At 35.7% G+C, this 12,976-nt stretch overlaps 2 protein-coding genes across 2 annotated transcripts in view; both read right to left on the bottom strand.

Moving 5' to 3' along the window:
- LOC136805306 (putative deoxyribonuclease TATDN3) overlaps window positions 1–6,651 on the bottom strand; it is a 44,011-nt gene extending 37,360 nt beyond the window's left edge. Inside the window, exons 1-10 of the mRNA XM_067061891.1 lie at window positions 6,470–6,651; window positions 6,228–6,260; window positions 5,645–5,718; window positions 4,490–4,535; window positions 3,924–3,950; window positions 3,445–3,507; window positions 2,830–2,907; window positions 1,842–1,873; window positions 754–809; window positions 59–171 (exon numbers count right to left, since the gene is read on the bottom strand). Coding sequence (XP_066917992.1) covers window positions 59–171; window positions 754–809; window positions 1,842–1,873; window positions 2,830–2,907; window positions 3,445–3,507; window positions 3,924–3,950; window positions 4,490–4,535; window positions 5,645–5,718; window positions 6,228–6,260; window positions 6,470–6,601 — 654 coding nt within the window. The 5' untranslated portion in view covers window positions 6,602–6,651. The remainder of the gene's footprint in view (window positions 1–58; window positions 172–753; window positions 810–1,841; window positions 1,874–2,829; window positions 2,908–3,444; window positions 3,508–3,923; window positions 3,951–4,489; window positions 4,536–5,644; window positions 5,719–6,227; window positions 6,261–6,469) is intronic.
- A 1,300-nt stretch (window positions 6,652–7,951) lies between these two features.
- LOC136805299 (small ribosomal subunit protein uS10m-like) lies at window positions 7,952–12,770 on the bottom strand. Its single transcript, XM_067061881.1, has 6 exons — window positions 12,636–12,770; window positions 12,362–12,450; window positions 11,237–11,376; window positions 10,648–10,753; window positions 8,707–8,796; window positions 7,952–8,096 (listed from the first exon to the last, which is right to left on the bottom strand). The coding sequence occupies exons 1-6, from the start codon at window positions 12,715–12,717 to the stop codon at window positions 8,040–8,042; spliced, it is 564 nt and encodes a 187-aa protein (XP_066917982.1). The 5' UTR covers window positions 12,718–12,770; the 3' UTR covers window positions 7,952–8,039.
- Between the last annotated feature and the right edge of the window lie 206 nt (window positions 12,771–12,976).

Raw genomic sequence — 12,976 nt, 5'->3', positions numbered from 1 at the left:
CACATAGAAAGTTGGCTATTTAAGTTAGAGTCTTAGAATCTTATTCTCTAATACAAACCTGTTCTGATCTGATAATTGAGGGTGGTACCGAAAAATAGTATCCAGCTTCCACACCACGCATGGCAACTTTCACATTCCCATCAAAAGCATGGAGAACGACTTTGTCAGCCCCTATAAAAAATAAAATGGGTGGTTACATACACGAAAGCTATTTTATAAGAATTTTTTAGAACACGAGGCTCAATTTGACAAAGACAAAAACAAACCATCAAGATTTTAAGCCAATACCTCAGAAGAAAACCCCCTCGCGAAAAACTCTTTAAATACTTCATTCTTTATAATGGACCAGGTTTGGTCGCATCGCATGAAAGATGTCACGGATCCTAAATGTTCGACCCTTACTATATTGAAGCTTTAATGAAGCCTCTACGTTAAAGAAAAAATGGTTTGTAGCATGTCTTGCATGAAAGAATTGCTACTATACTAGCCCTTAGACCACGAGGGACGCGTATATGCGTATAAGGGGCATAAACCGTATGCTTTTAGAAAAAGTATAAAATTAGCTTTCCAATGGTACCAAAACCATCTTCTAAATCAAAAGCTACAAGCTTTTATGGCACTTTAAAGTTTTGAGTTTCAAAAACTTTTTCAAAAAAAAAGCGCGCACTAAGGGTTAAGATACAAGCCTACTAAAATCAAAATGATGAATCTAAGGGATAAAGGCATACAAAATATTTGTCTAAATCACTCTACCTTCCTCCATCAGAATATCAATAACAGGTCGTCCAGCTGATCGCGAATGAACATTTCTGAAAAAGATAAGAGAACCGTTAGATCAGTTTGGTGTACTGAGTGAAAAGAAGCTGCAACATCGACCGCATGATAAAAATATTTCAAAGTAAGGCGAAAAATAAAAAAAATGCAGTGTTTCCGGAATGCGGATGAAGGGAAAAAGCTCTCATGCGGACGTCCGGAATTTTTTTTTGCTATTTTTGGTAACTTGAGATCATTGAAAAAGAACTTTAAAGATAATTTTTATGTACAAACAGTTTGAAGTAAGCCCTGAATACTAATGTATCAAGTCTGCGGCCGGGTCAGAAATGTTTTTTTCAACCGGACGGTTTCCGGAAACACTACATTTTTTTATTTTCGCCTGAGTGAAAGACTGGTAGCTTAGTTATATTCTAGGTTTTTGGTCATCCTCCAATAACCTCTAAAAGTTTCTTATGAAGTTTATCTATAGAGGACTAAATTATGATAAGGAATGCCAGGTACCTCGCTCTCTCCCTCTCTATCTCTCCAGTCCCCTTTTGAGAACTCCACCACTCCCGTATCACCGTATTATAGAGTCCCAAATCCTGTAGAAAATATTAAAAAAACACTTTTGGCCATTATTTTGTCCATGATAGATGACCGAGAAAAAGAGTATCAATTCAAAATGTCTACTAAAGGAAAAGACCGAACGAAAAAATTATTTCGATGTATATATGAGGATAAGTACCAGAAGAAAGTTCGCATTGGGCTCTTCCAGAAAATTTGAGATGTGGAGGATATATTGTTGAATATATTGTCCGGGGGTAGTGAAAATCTACAAAATTTGCCTTGTTTGGGGGGACAAAACTGCTCTGTTTAGGGGTAATTATTAATGTCCAGGGGGTTAGATCTGTTGTCCGGGGGTCAAAAGTGACAATGTCCGGGGGGTAAATTTCCAAAAAATGTTATACCCTCCACCCCTCAATTTTTTTCTGGAAGAGCCCATTGACGGAGGAAGGTTGATCTATTGATATCCTTCTCCGCGAGTTATCTACCGCTACTTAACCTGGCTGTTTCCTGATCCTTACACAGGGATGTTGAACTGTTTAGCAATACCAATCTGAAAGTGTAAGAAAAACATTCAATATTACGCAATCAATCATAAAGTAATATATATTAAAGCTAAAAGAAGGGAAAACTAAAGACATCAGATTTTTAGAATTTATTTCAAGTAGTCCATAGTGGGCACCCCCCCTGGATTCTGGGGGGGGGGGTTGAGGATTTTCAGATTTTTAAAAATAGGTGGGGGTTGGGTTGATGAGAAATTTCAGGTGGGGGTAACATTTTTCAGGTGGGGGTTGTCAAGTTTTCTGTATCTAACTTCGTTTGATTTTGTACTTTTTTGTCTTTTTCAACTTTCCACATACTATACTAGATAAAAATATAAACAAATGACTAATTTTAATGAGTGAGTGTTCAAACAAAGCACATCTCTTTATATCCATTACCTATGACATATGTTTCCTAAAGGAAAAAAGGATAAACTGAATTTTCAGGTGTGGGTTCGAAGATTTTTACAAATTTAGGTGGGGGTTGCTGAAAAAGGTGGGGGTTGGGCTGATATGAGATTTCAGGTGGGGGTAACCCTATGTAGGTGGGGGTGACCTTTTTCAGGTGGGGGTTGGAGGGGTGTTGCCCACTATGTAGTCCAAAATGACCCCGGCTACTCAAGCAATGATGACGAGTGTTAAACCATGAACTCTCAGGATAAGGGTAGCTAAGCAGGAGGGAAAGGAGGTAGCTTGGCGTCCCAACTGTCACCAAAGCTTTTCCAAAAAGTTACCTCAATATTTAAAGATGATTAAACCAAGGACACTTGTATAGCTATACAAGTGTCCTTGATTAAACTAATAAGTTAAACTCAGGGAATGCTTTTAGCTAGTATCTCTTAACTTTCTCTAATTCGATCTCCATCTTCAAGTTATGAAGATCATTTCAAACGACCATTCAGCTGAGGGGATAAATATTTCATTTCGAATTACAGAAAGATTTAAAATAGAGAGATTATGCGAGTACCTGTTTTCGGAAGACATTTCTTTGTTCTTCTTTATCTTCTTTACACGTGATATAACGTGGTGTAAAATCAAGACCAACCTACAGTCAAAATGGTAGCATACAATATTGTCAGTCCTACAGTAATCACAGTAGCGTAGACAAGAGGGGCGCAAAATTTGTGTAAGAGAGTAGATTTTTATGATACTCTAATTATCTTTTTACATTATGAATAGATGATTAGAATGTCATAAAAATCTTTCCTACACAAATTTTGCACCCCTCTTGGCTACGCTATACTGGATCTGGAAATTTGTTTTGTTTCATAGAGGTGATTCCAAAACTCACACAAGTAAAAGGATAAAAAACAAGCACTTTTTGCAAAAATAATCAGAGAAATCGTCGAATAAGATAAACTCCAGAAAAGCTAATAACGCACGAACCGACATACAACGGTTTATTAAGGACCTCCAGGCCAAAAAGTTTATTTCTCTGGACATGTGGGCGGAGTGCGCTGACCCTTACTAGTTAAAGCATAAAAAGATCTGTTTGAAAATCTGGACCTCGGTCAAAGTTTTAAACTTTTGGTAACAAAAAGCTCCTTATGAAATCTAAGGACGATTTAACATTGTTTATCACCTCACCAATGCCAACCAAACGTGATTTATATTCCTCAATCAACGGATGAACTTCTTCCAATTCCTGTAAAAATAGTAAAAGACTTGGAAGAGCGTGATGTATGTTTTTACCTTTTACGAGAATACCTTGGTTTAGTGGGGAAATCCAGGGACATAAGGAGCGCCCTCCACTAACTTTGATATAGATAGCTAGAGAAAAGGAAGCTTCGGAGTGCCCTAGACTGTGTGGTCACAAACTGATTTACTTACTAAGATTTAGCATTAAATCATTAAAACAATACTCAACTATTTAAGAACAATGAAATTCATTGTTCAGTTGAATCTAACACGTTGATAAAAATATTGTTGGACAGAAAAGTTTGCTCAAGCGGCCTGTTTGTATGGTCCATTCTGAAATTTGGTCTGTTCTGAAATTTTTAGTTCCTGTAGAGCACACAACGCAGAAATAATAAAAATTAATAAGTAAGAATTATGTCAAACCTTTAAAGTTGCAGTTTTGTTACCCCACTGAAAGAAGAAGAGGAGTAGAAGCAGTGATCAAGGCTAAAGAAGACTTTGGGATTCTTTGTGTCAACTAGTCGTTGAGAATAAAAATCATTTTTCAAATAGTTCAACCCTCCCAGTTTTTTTACCGAACTTAGATTCTTTTTTAAATTTTTGACCTATAGGCTACACCGAGTGAATTGGAGAGCCGAAGTCTCCGTCCCCTGAATATCACGCTGACATTAATGGATTCACAAGGAATTAAGAATTAGCGAGTTTGTGTCAGTGTAAAGGCTGGTCTCCACTTGCGCACGCTGTAACTGCCCCTTTTGGCTTCAATCCTTTTTGCTTGGAAAAAAAGATTACGTCATAAAAATCTAGCGCGCGCTCGAAAAAAAAGTTGAACATATTTCAACTTTTTTCACCCGTTACGTCAGATTGCGCCAATAAAGTTATTTCATTTTTCTTTTGTCCAATAGCGTGGAAGCTTTGCTCGAAAAAGTGCGATCGAAGCGCGCGCAAGTGGAGACCGGTCTTAATGTAACAATAGATAAATGAAATACCTGTACAGGATGGATGCCAATACAGGGATGAATAAAATCTTTGTACCTGCAGAGGGAGAAATCGTGTACAAAAGAAAGATATTACTACAATCATGGTTGAAATCAATTGAGAATTAAGCTTATTTCCTCGTTTTTCGAAATTTGGAGTTCGGGCGAGAAAGTCGATTTTGGGCCATCTCTCAAATTTAATCGAATATTTCAATTTGGGTTTATAGAGCTCCAGGCTATATTATGAGCCTTATTGGTCCGGCAAGTCTGACGTCTCATGTTAAAACTCAGTTTTAAAACTCTACCCTTCCAACCTACTTTAGAGCACTTACAAATCGATTGTGGTTTCAAAACTTCCCCGTGGATTTCCCTTTTTTCTCAAATATAACGACTATGATTGTAGAACCACAATATTGAAAAAGGGAAATTCCCTGCAAAATTTTAAACACCGCGGATAATCTTTAAATGCTCTTATTAAACTTCCGGAACGTAGTATTTTATCATTAGACTTGACACTTAAGTACTGAAATTTTAAATTCTGAAAAACTTTAAAAAACCAAATATGATCAATATATTTTGAGCTTTATTGCAAAGTTTATCCATCCAAGAACCCTTTGATAACCACCGAAACTAAAAATGTTCTTTAAAATCTTTGGCCTTAATGAGTTAAGCTTCTGTATTAGAGATAAAAATAATAGCCCTAAAGCCAGGAAAAATCGTCGACGAACGACAGACATATCACCCTGGGAACGAGATTGGGAAAAATCAGTGTTACCAATGTTTCTCACAAGAATAATACCGTAAGTTGGTCTAATGTCAACATCCCTCTTAATTCTGATGGGATGGGGTAAATAGGAAGGTCGGGATCACTGATAGACAAAAGATTTTTTCCTCACTGATCGCTAAGCAAAGAAAAATAGTTTCCATCTGCAATTCCGACCTTCAAATTATTCTTATTTCTAAAAAAGGGAGTCGAAATTATAAGAAGGATGTCGACATTAGAACAACTTACGGTATAGCATACAATCTCGTACCCAGAATCACTTGCACCATTATTCGATTTTAATGATAGACGTGATACAAGCCTTTCGTGAGCGCTATTACAATCATAAAAAAACGACTTAAAGGACTGGGGAAGAGGTTGGGAAAACAATGATCATTACTCACTTTTGAGCAAGATCCAAGACAGGTTGAACATCAGAGGAGAACTCACATACTGCTATGATTCCTTCAACTCCTGCCTTGAATCATTAAAAATATCAAAAAACAATGAATTCCAGAAAAAATAATGCGTGAAATGAATTCTGACCTTTATACATCCCTGCAAGTTTCTCAATCCCGGCCAAGCAAAATCTTTGATCGAAGTTTTTTGAAAAGTGGTACCCTAATGTCGGCACTACTCGATAGCGGTGTAAATGCGTCGAGAGCGTTAGATCTACTTTCCCTCGAATACTTTTGAAGATGTAGCGCCCCTAGACGTTAATCTTTAACATTGCAATTGCTTCTTCTCGGGTACCAATTCTAAAAAAAAACTCCGATCAAAGATGGCGGATATATCCAGGGATATATAAAGGTCAGTGATGTGCACGTTAGTACGAGAAAACTCCCAAATCGCTAGGACTCGGAAGTTGAACCATATAAATTTGACACCTAGAGATTGTAAATATGATACGTTTTACAAAAAGGCAACAATACTTTCAGAAATCGACCTTAGAAAATACGGATAGTAAAAAAGCTGTCACGTGCTCACCTTTTGCGCATATTGAATTAACTGGTCTCGATCCTAAATAATGAGAAGTACGTTTCAGTTAAAAATACAACATTTTACTTCACAATATTATCTCGCCTTGAACCACCGTGTTTTAGTAAAATTTATGCTTGACTTTTAACGAAATCTTCTGATGTAGTATTCTTAATTTAATCCAGAGGCTTGTGATTGTAAAGCCAACAAAGAGTGATACAATGGTGGAAAATATAATGAAGAATGTATACCTGGTCAAATTCTTGAGCTGATATGTGACAGTGACAATCAATCATATTTCTTTTAGTCAAGCATCCAAAAATGGTCTCATGATATCTCCCTAATAATCTGTGTTGTGTTATTAGTTTTGAAAATATATTCATTCATTCATTTGAAAATATTCATTCATTTACCCATTTATTAATTTGATTTCTGAAACGAAACGATAAACGGTATCTATCAAGTGGAGGAGGTACAATCATGGACAGAATTGTTTGAGAAAAACACTGGAAGTTACTTTAGAAATTTAGAAAAACGATACTCCCTTCCTCCAAATGCAATATTCAGTGCCCTCGGCTGTGCCACCGTTTACTGAACATTAGCGAGTTTATGTATTTGCACTCTTGAGGACGGTAAAGTGACTGAAGCGATTTGGAATAGACCGCAGTTTTGACCCGCAAAATCGAGGACGGTAAGAGTGCTGATTTACCGTCATTCTCAGCCAGTCAGGATTTAAACGAATTAGAACCTTACCGCCTCCGTCGCAGAAAAACACACATAAATAAACTCGATATTGCATTTTGGGGGGGGGGGGTGGGTGTTGGTAAATAGCTGGGAATTTGCATTCATTTTCCGAGCTTAAGTAACAAGTGGTCCCTTTCGACATTTGAATTATGGGCTTGTTTGAATTAAAAAAACATAACCCATTACAGTCAACTCTCTCTAATTCGAGCCTCGAATATTAATTAATTTTGTAAATATATTTCAAAAAATTATAAAAACTGATTCAAAATAATATACAATGGTCACTTCAGAGCAATCTAAATTTTCTCCTAGGGCGAGCTTTACAAGTGATTCCATCGTCTAATCTCACTCGCCCTAACAGCCAATCAAAGGTGTTTCCACACTCCAAAAAACAATCCTACCAGAATAAAAAATCTCAACTCTTTTTCCCGTCTGCGTATACAGCACCTTGTTTTTCTAACTGTTCTCTTAATTTCTCTTTTCTCCTCTGTCCCATGAAATATTTGACCCATCTTTTCGGGCAATGTTCCTCGAAACCAGGTAATACAGCCGTGCATTTTTCTTTATTTTCTCCATTCTCTTGTAAGCATTGGAAGTAAGCATCCCTAGCTGTCCAACATTTTTGTCTTTCACTGCTGTTCGGAGCAGTTGACATTTCTTTCACAATAAAACTTTCAACAATATTATTTTCCTTAATTTCTTGTATTTGTACTTTTAATTTCACTGAAAAAACAAAAATATAGAATTATGAAGGACAGACCAAAAAGCACGAGTGGAAAGAAGCATTAAAGGGGCGTTTTTCAGGAATAGGAATGTTTGGAGGTGCAGAATTGCCCTAAAGGTAAAATTTACTCACAATTAGTGATTGTGCTTTTTCTCTCCTTTTCTATCGATCCCATTTCTGAAAGCGTGAGGATAACACTTCAGTCAAGAACGAAACGAAATTAAACATCACTATACCACTCGGGAAATAATGCAAGATAAACAACCAGAATAGAAATCAGAATATTACTAACTAAAAAATATCAATCGGGTTAAAAATACAATCTTCTATTTATAAAGAAATATTTCATAAAGTTAGTTTTCTTCTCTAAACATAATGTGATTGGGTTCCACCAATTTTTCCCAACGTTTCTATAAAAAAGAAGAAGAGACGTGTCAAATAGAACTCGAAGGAAGTTAAGGATCGGTTATTGGACAGATATTTATGAGCAAAATAAAAAATGCGGACCAGATATGACCAAACTAAAGAATGCGGACCAGATATGACCAAAATAAAGAATGCGGAGCGAACCCTTAGAAAGTTATGGTTGTTGATTGATTGACCATTAACGAAGAATCTTAAAATTTTCAATTTTCCTGATTTATGGGAATAAGAAGCAAGACCGTCGCCAAAACACTAGATGTACCCCTAGATGGACCAATAGCGATCCACGTCGCACACGTCATTTTATTTCAACTTAAATTTGGAAGAGATTTCCAATCCCACAGTTAATTTCGAAGATTGGAAAACCGTGAAAACTGTTACCTTTCTTTTGATATTATAAGTAATCAACGCGCAAGAGTAATTAACGCAAAGGAGGATGAGATTGTAGTAAGTCGTACAAATGAATAACTTTGTGCAGATTTGTTACTATTTTAGATTCGCCGCGGTGTGCTTTTCTCAAATAATGGTTCGTCAGAGCTTTCTTTCCTATAAAAATGTTGTAATCTCACAGTTAATACAGTTAACAGAAGTACTCACTAGACTGATATCGATTTTGACTCCAGCAGGCATCGATTCTTGTATGTAGTCCAAAAAGATGTCTGATTTTTCGCCAGTCAATTCCTGGATCTGAGATAAACAAGTGATACTTTTATGGACCTACCTGGTTATCAAACTAATCAATGAACATTGAAACAATGAAACACATAGGACATAACTGGTCAAAATATGAAAAAATAAAGAACAAGAACAACTCGAGAAATTAATGAAATCCGGCGATTCTCGGCTGTTCTGGCGATTTTTAGAAAGTTCCTGTACCGAAATCAAAATCAGTTTTATTGAAAATTGAACCATGCTTAATCGTGGACATTCTTATAAATAATGTTTTTGTTTGAAAAAAACAAAGACATAAAACGAAAAAATCCAACGAAAATCTGCAAAAACGGAAATTTCCGGCTCGGTCATTTTTTGAGCATTGCGAATACGCATCATTGTGCAAAAAATCAGAGAAAATTAAGGATGAAAATTAGAGAAAATGTCAAAAACCGGTTTTTCCGGCATATTTCCGGCATTTTCGGCCGGAAAAAAATATTTTTTGAAAATCAAGCTCCGTCACATTTTAGGTATTGTCATTTTGCATCAGTGTGAAAAATTTCATAAAAAAATATAAAGTACAGCTCGAAAAATTCAAGAAATACTGTCTTTCCGGCGAAATCAGGTTGTTCCGGCGATTTTTTAATAGTTCCGGCTTCAAAAATCAATTTTATTGAAAATTGAAACATACTTGATGGTGGGCATTGCTATTAATAATGTTTTTGAAAGAAAAAACAACCAATTATAAGGAAAAAGTCCAATGAAAATCCAGAAAAACGGCAATTTCCGGCAAAAATCGGACTCGGCCATATTTTGGGCATTGTTAATACGCATCTTTGAGCAAAAAATCAGAAAATACTAATGATAAAATCTCGAGAAAATGCCAAAAAAACAGTTTTTCGGGATATTTCCGGCATTTTCGGCCGGAAAAAAATGTTTTTCGAAAATCGGGCTCCGTCACATTTTAGGTATTGTCATTTTGAATCAGTGTGCAAAATTTCATTAAAAAATATAAAGTACAGCTCGAGAAATTCAAGAAATACTTCCGGCTTCAAAAATCAATTTTATTGAAAATTAAAACATGCTTGATGGTGGGCATTGCTATTAATAATGTTTTTAAATGAAAAAACAACCAACTATAAGGAAAAAGCCCAATGAAAATCCAGAAAAACGGCGATTTCCGGCATATTTCCGGCCGGAAAAAATTTTTTCTCAAGAATCGGACTCGACCATGTTTTGGGCATTGCTAATACGCATCTTTGAGCAAAAAATCAGAAAAAACTAATGATAAAATCTCGAGAAAGTGCCAAAAAACCAGTTTTTCCGGGATATATCCGGCATTTTCGGCCAGAAAAATTTTTTTTCCGAAAATCGGGCTCCGTCACATTTTGGGCATTGCCATTTTGCATCATTGTGCCCAAAAATCAGAAAAAACTAATGAGCCAATCCTGAGAAAAGCTGGTAACAGACGGACGGACGGACGGACGGACGGACGGACGGACGAACACGGGTTAATTTATAGGACCTCCAAGGTAGGTCCAAAAAATACCTTTACTATTACAGTGAAGTCTCCATAACTGGGAACCTGTACGGGGAACGCAAATTTTTTCGAGTCAAGGAAATTTTGAGTTATGGAGTAAGGTTTATAAGGTATTGTTAACTAAAGGAACGGGGAAACTTGTTCGAGTTAAGGAGTCATTAGAGTCATTCAAGTTCGAGTTAAAAAGACTGTAAGACTGTAAGAGATTGTATAATGTTGACGCTAGAAAACACTACGTTAATTCATTTAAAAAAAAGAAACTTTTGGCAAGTCATTTAAATTTGGCAAAGGATTGGAGAATCGATGAAAATTTGATTTGGTTTCCGAAAAGATTTGTAGATTCTCACCTCGACCACACGTTGATATTGTTTAAGATGGTATACAACTTCTGATACTAGTCCTTTCCCCTCGCGTTTTGCTTTGTGCGTCTCTTCGATTGCTGGTAAGTTGAAACTACAACAAAACCATAATAAATGCTATGAAGTATACTGATACCATGGAAAAAACAATATTCTTGATGCTGCTTGATGTCAAAAAAATCATTGTATTAATCTCGAAAAAGTGTATCATTCATGATATGTACCATTACAATGTCTTCTATGGACCCAACAGCTGATTGGTTGAAAGCGATGTACTGACTGATTTGACGTCACTTACAACCAATCAGCTGTTAGGTCCATGGTATAATGCCAGAAGACATTGTAATGGTGCATATCATGAATACGCTAAAGAACGAAAAGCTTTAGCAGGGTTACATTATCACTTATTCCTAAATTGAAAAGCTGAGTACCGACATTGTCAAGATTTCATAGATTTTTTAATCGAAGGCGTGTTGATGGATGCATGTCTGAGCTAAAAATCAAAAAATCAAGCGACTGCAAATTTTTTGTCAAAATTTAGTCAATTTTCGCTTCAAACATTCGCAAAAGCCCTGACCTTTTGGTAAGATTGACGTCGACCATTTTGGCAGCTTTTTTAACTTCATGGAGATAAGCATCAAGAACGACTTGATCGGTACCAGAGAAGATCATCAGAAAGAATGGGTACAATGTTGGATCTTCCACATGCTCTACAATCTAATGAATGAAAAGGTGAGAAAATCATTTTCATAAATAGTTATCACAAGTAAAATCCATCTACTCAACACTCCATATCATGATTATTCTATTGTTATTTATTTGTACTTCACTTAAAGGTTTTGTTTTTAAATAAGAGTGATATCGTTTGCTTACTCATCAATTTTAATTTACAAGCTTTTTGATATTGACACGGATGTGGAGCAAGGTTGGCCAGAAAGAGGAAGAGAAAAACATTTTTTTGCTTATATCATCTCAAAATATAACAATAGGAAGACACTGTCCTGATATGAAACATGTGTCTGATATGAAACGGGAACACTTACATGAAAATGAAACCCTTAAGAACTAATGATAGACTAGCCCGGGGTCCACTTAAAGCTTTTTATATTTATATAGACTGGATGGCGCGATTAAGTGGCCCGGTAGTATATGGTAATATGCTTTTGCCTAGGCGGACTGTAAAACAGTCCGCCAGATTTTAGTTGTTTTTGGAAGGTAAAAGCAATGCTTTTATTTGAGAATAAGGGATTGCAAATCTGTTATTGATGTTTCTCATTTTTTATTATATCTCTCAACGCCATGTAGTTTTATTACTATTTAGATTTTTAACATTTTTTCTCAAAATGGCGACCTCGCCAAATGCTCCTAGTCTACTTCACTGGACTCAGCGTCATCAAAAATTATCAAAAAGCAAAGTTTAGCCAAAAGCAGGCTCTAGTCTAGTGATGACTAGAATTTTCTCGGAAGCGTCCGTTTTTATTTTTCTAAAAAAGCGATGCATTGTGGGATTGTTTCGGGAGTATTACAATAGAAATCTCTTTTTCCTCGAGGGAATTTTATTGTAATACTCCTGAAACAATCCCACAATGCATCACTTTTTTAAGAAAAATTAAAAACTCCGATGAGATCTATACTTATTCCCTAATCTGCTTTTAAAATTACTTCACGATTGGAAAACGAAAATAAAGCAAACGGTTCTTACCAGTTTTCCATGTCTATATTTACGTTCTGAGGTTCTGTCTTTGATTGAGTAGGAACGAAGTTGACTGTATGTGGGGAGTAATAGTGGTCCTGAAAAAAATGAAAAAGTTAGAGTTGGGAAAAGTGATTGAACGCATTCAAAATTTGGTTAACTTTAAAAAGAAAATGTCATATCTTTCCCGATTATAAAAATGATAAAGTTTTTTTTAGAAGATTAGAAGATTTAGAAGATTGTTCTCGAACAATAAAAATAGAATTAAATTAGAAAATATTACTTTGTGTGGTCGGTTTGAAAGTTCTTCTTGCTAAATGTAAACCATGCCTTAGATTGATGCAACTTTTGCAAAATTGTTCCATTATGAATATCTTTTATCTTGTCTCTCAATTTTTAAGATCACTTTTAATATTTTTATCTAGAAAAAATGAAAGAAGATTAATTACAGGATTTGGGAAATATATTATTGACAGTAAAATTGAAAACGTTGATGAAAAAGGTTAAATCACGTGACAATAAAAAAAAATACTTCCTAGCGGAACCAAATGAACAGATAACTTTAGGGGGAAATGAATAAAAGAAACGACCTTAAAAGCAAATAAAACAATAAAAAAAATTCAT

Source organism: Clytia hemisphaerica, unplaced genomic scaffold (genome assembly GCF_902728285.1).
Source record: "Clytia hemisphaerica strain Z4C2 unplaced genomic scaffold, Clytia hemisphaerica genome assembly, whole genome shotgun sequence".
Taxonomy (NCBI): Eukaryota; Metazoa; Cnidaria; class Hydrozoa; order Leptothecata; family Clytiidae; genus Clytia; species Clytia hemisphaerica.
This window is presented reverse-complemented; position numbering and strand designations above follow the sequence as displayed.

Excerpts from the sequence above, each read along its gene's own strand:
- LOC136805299 (XM_067061881.1), bottom strand. The coding sequence starts at position 12,717 with ATGGAACAATTTTGCAAAAGTTGCATCAATCTAAGGCATGGTTTACAT. Across the intron at positions 12,451-12,635 it reads TTTCAAACCGACCACACAAA|GACCACTATTACTCCCCACA; the intron begins GTAATATTTTCT and ends CATTTTTTTCAG. Across the intron at positions 11,377-12,361 it reads AATATAGACATGGAAAACTG|ATTGTAGAGCATGTGGAAGA; the intron begins GTAAGAACCGTT and ends TTCATTCATTAG.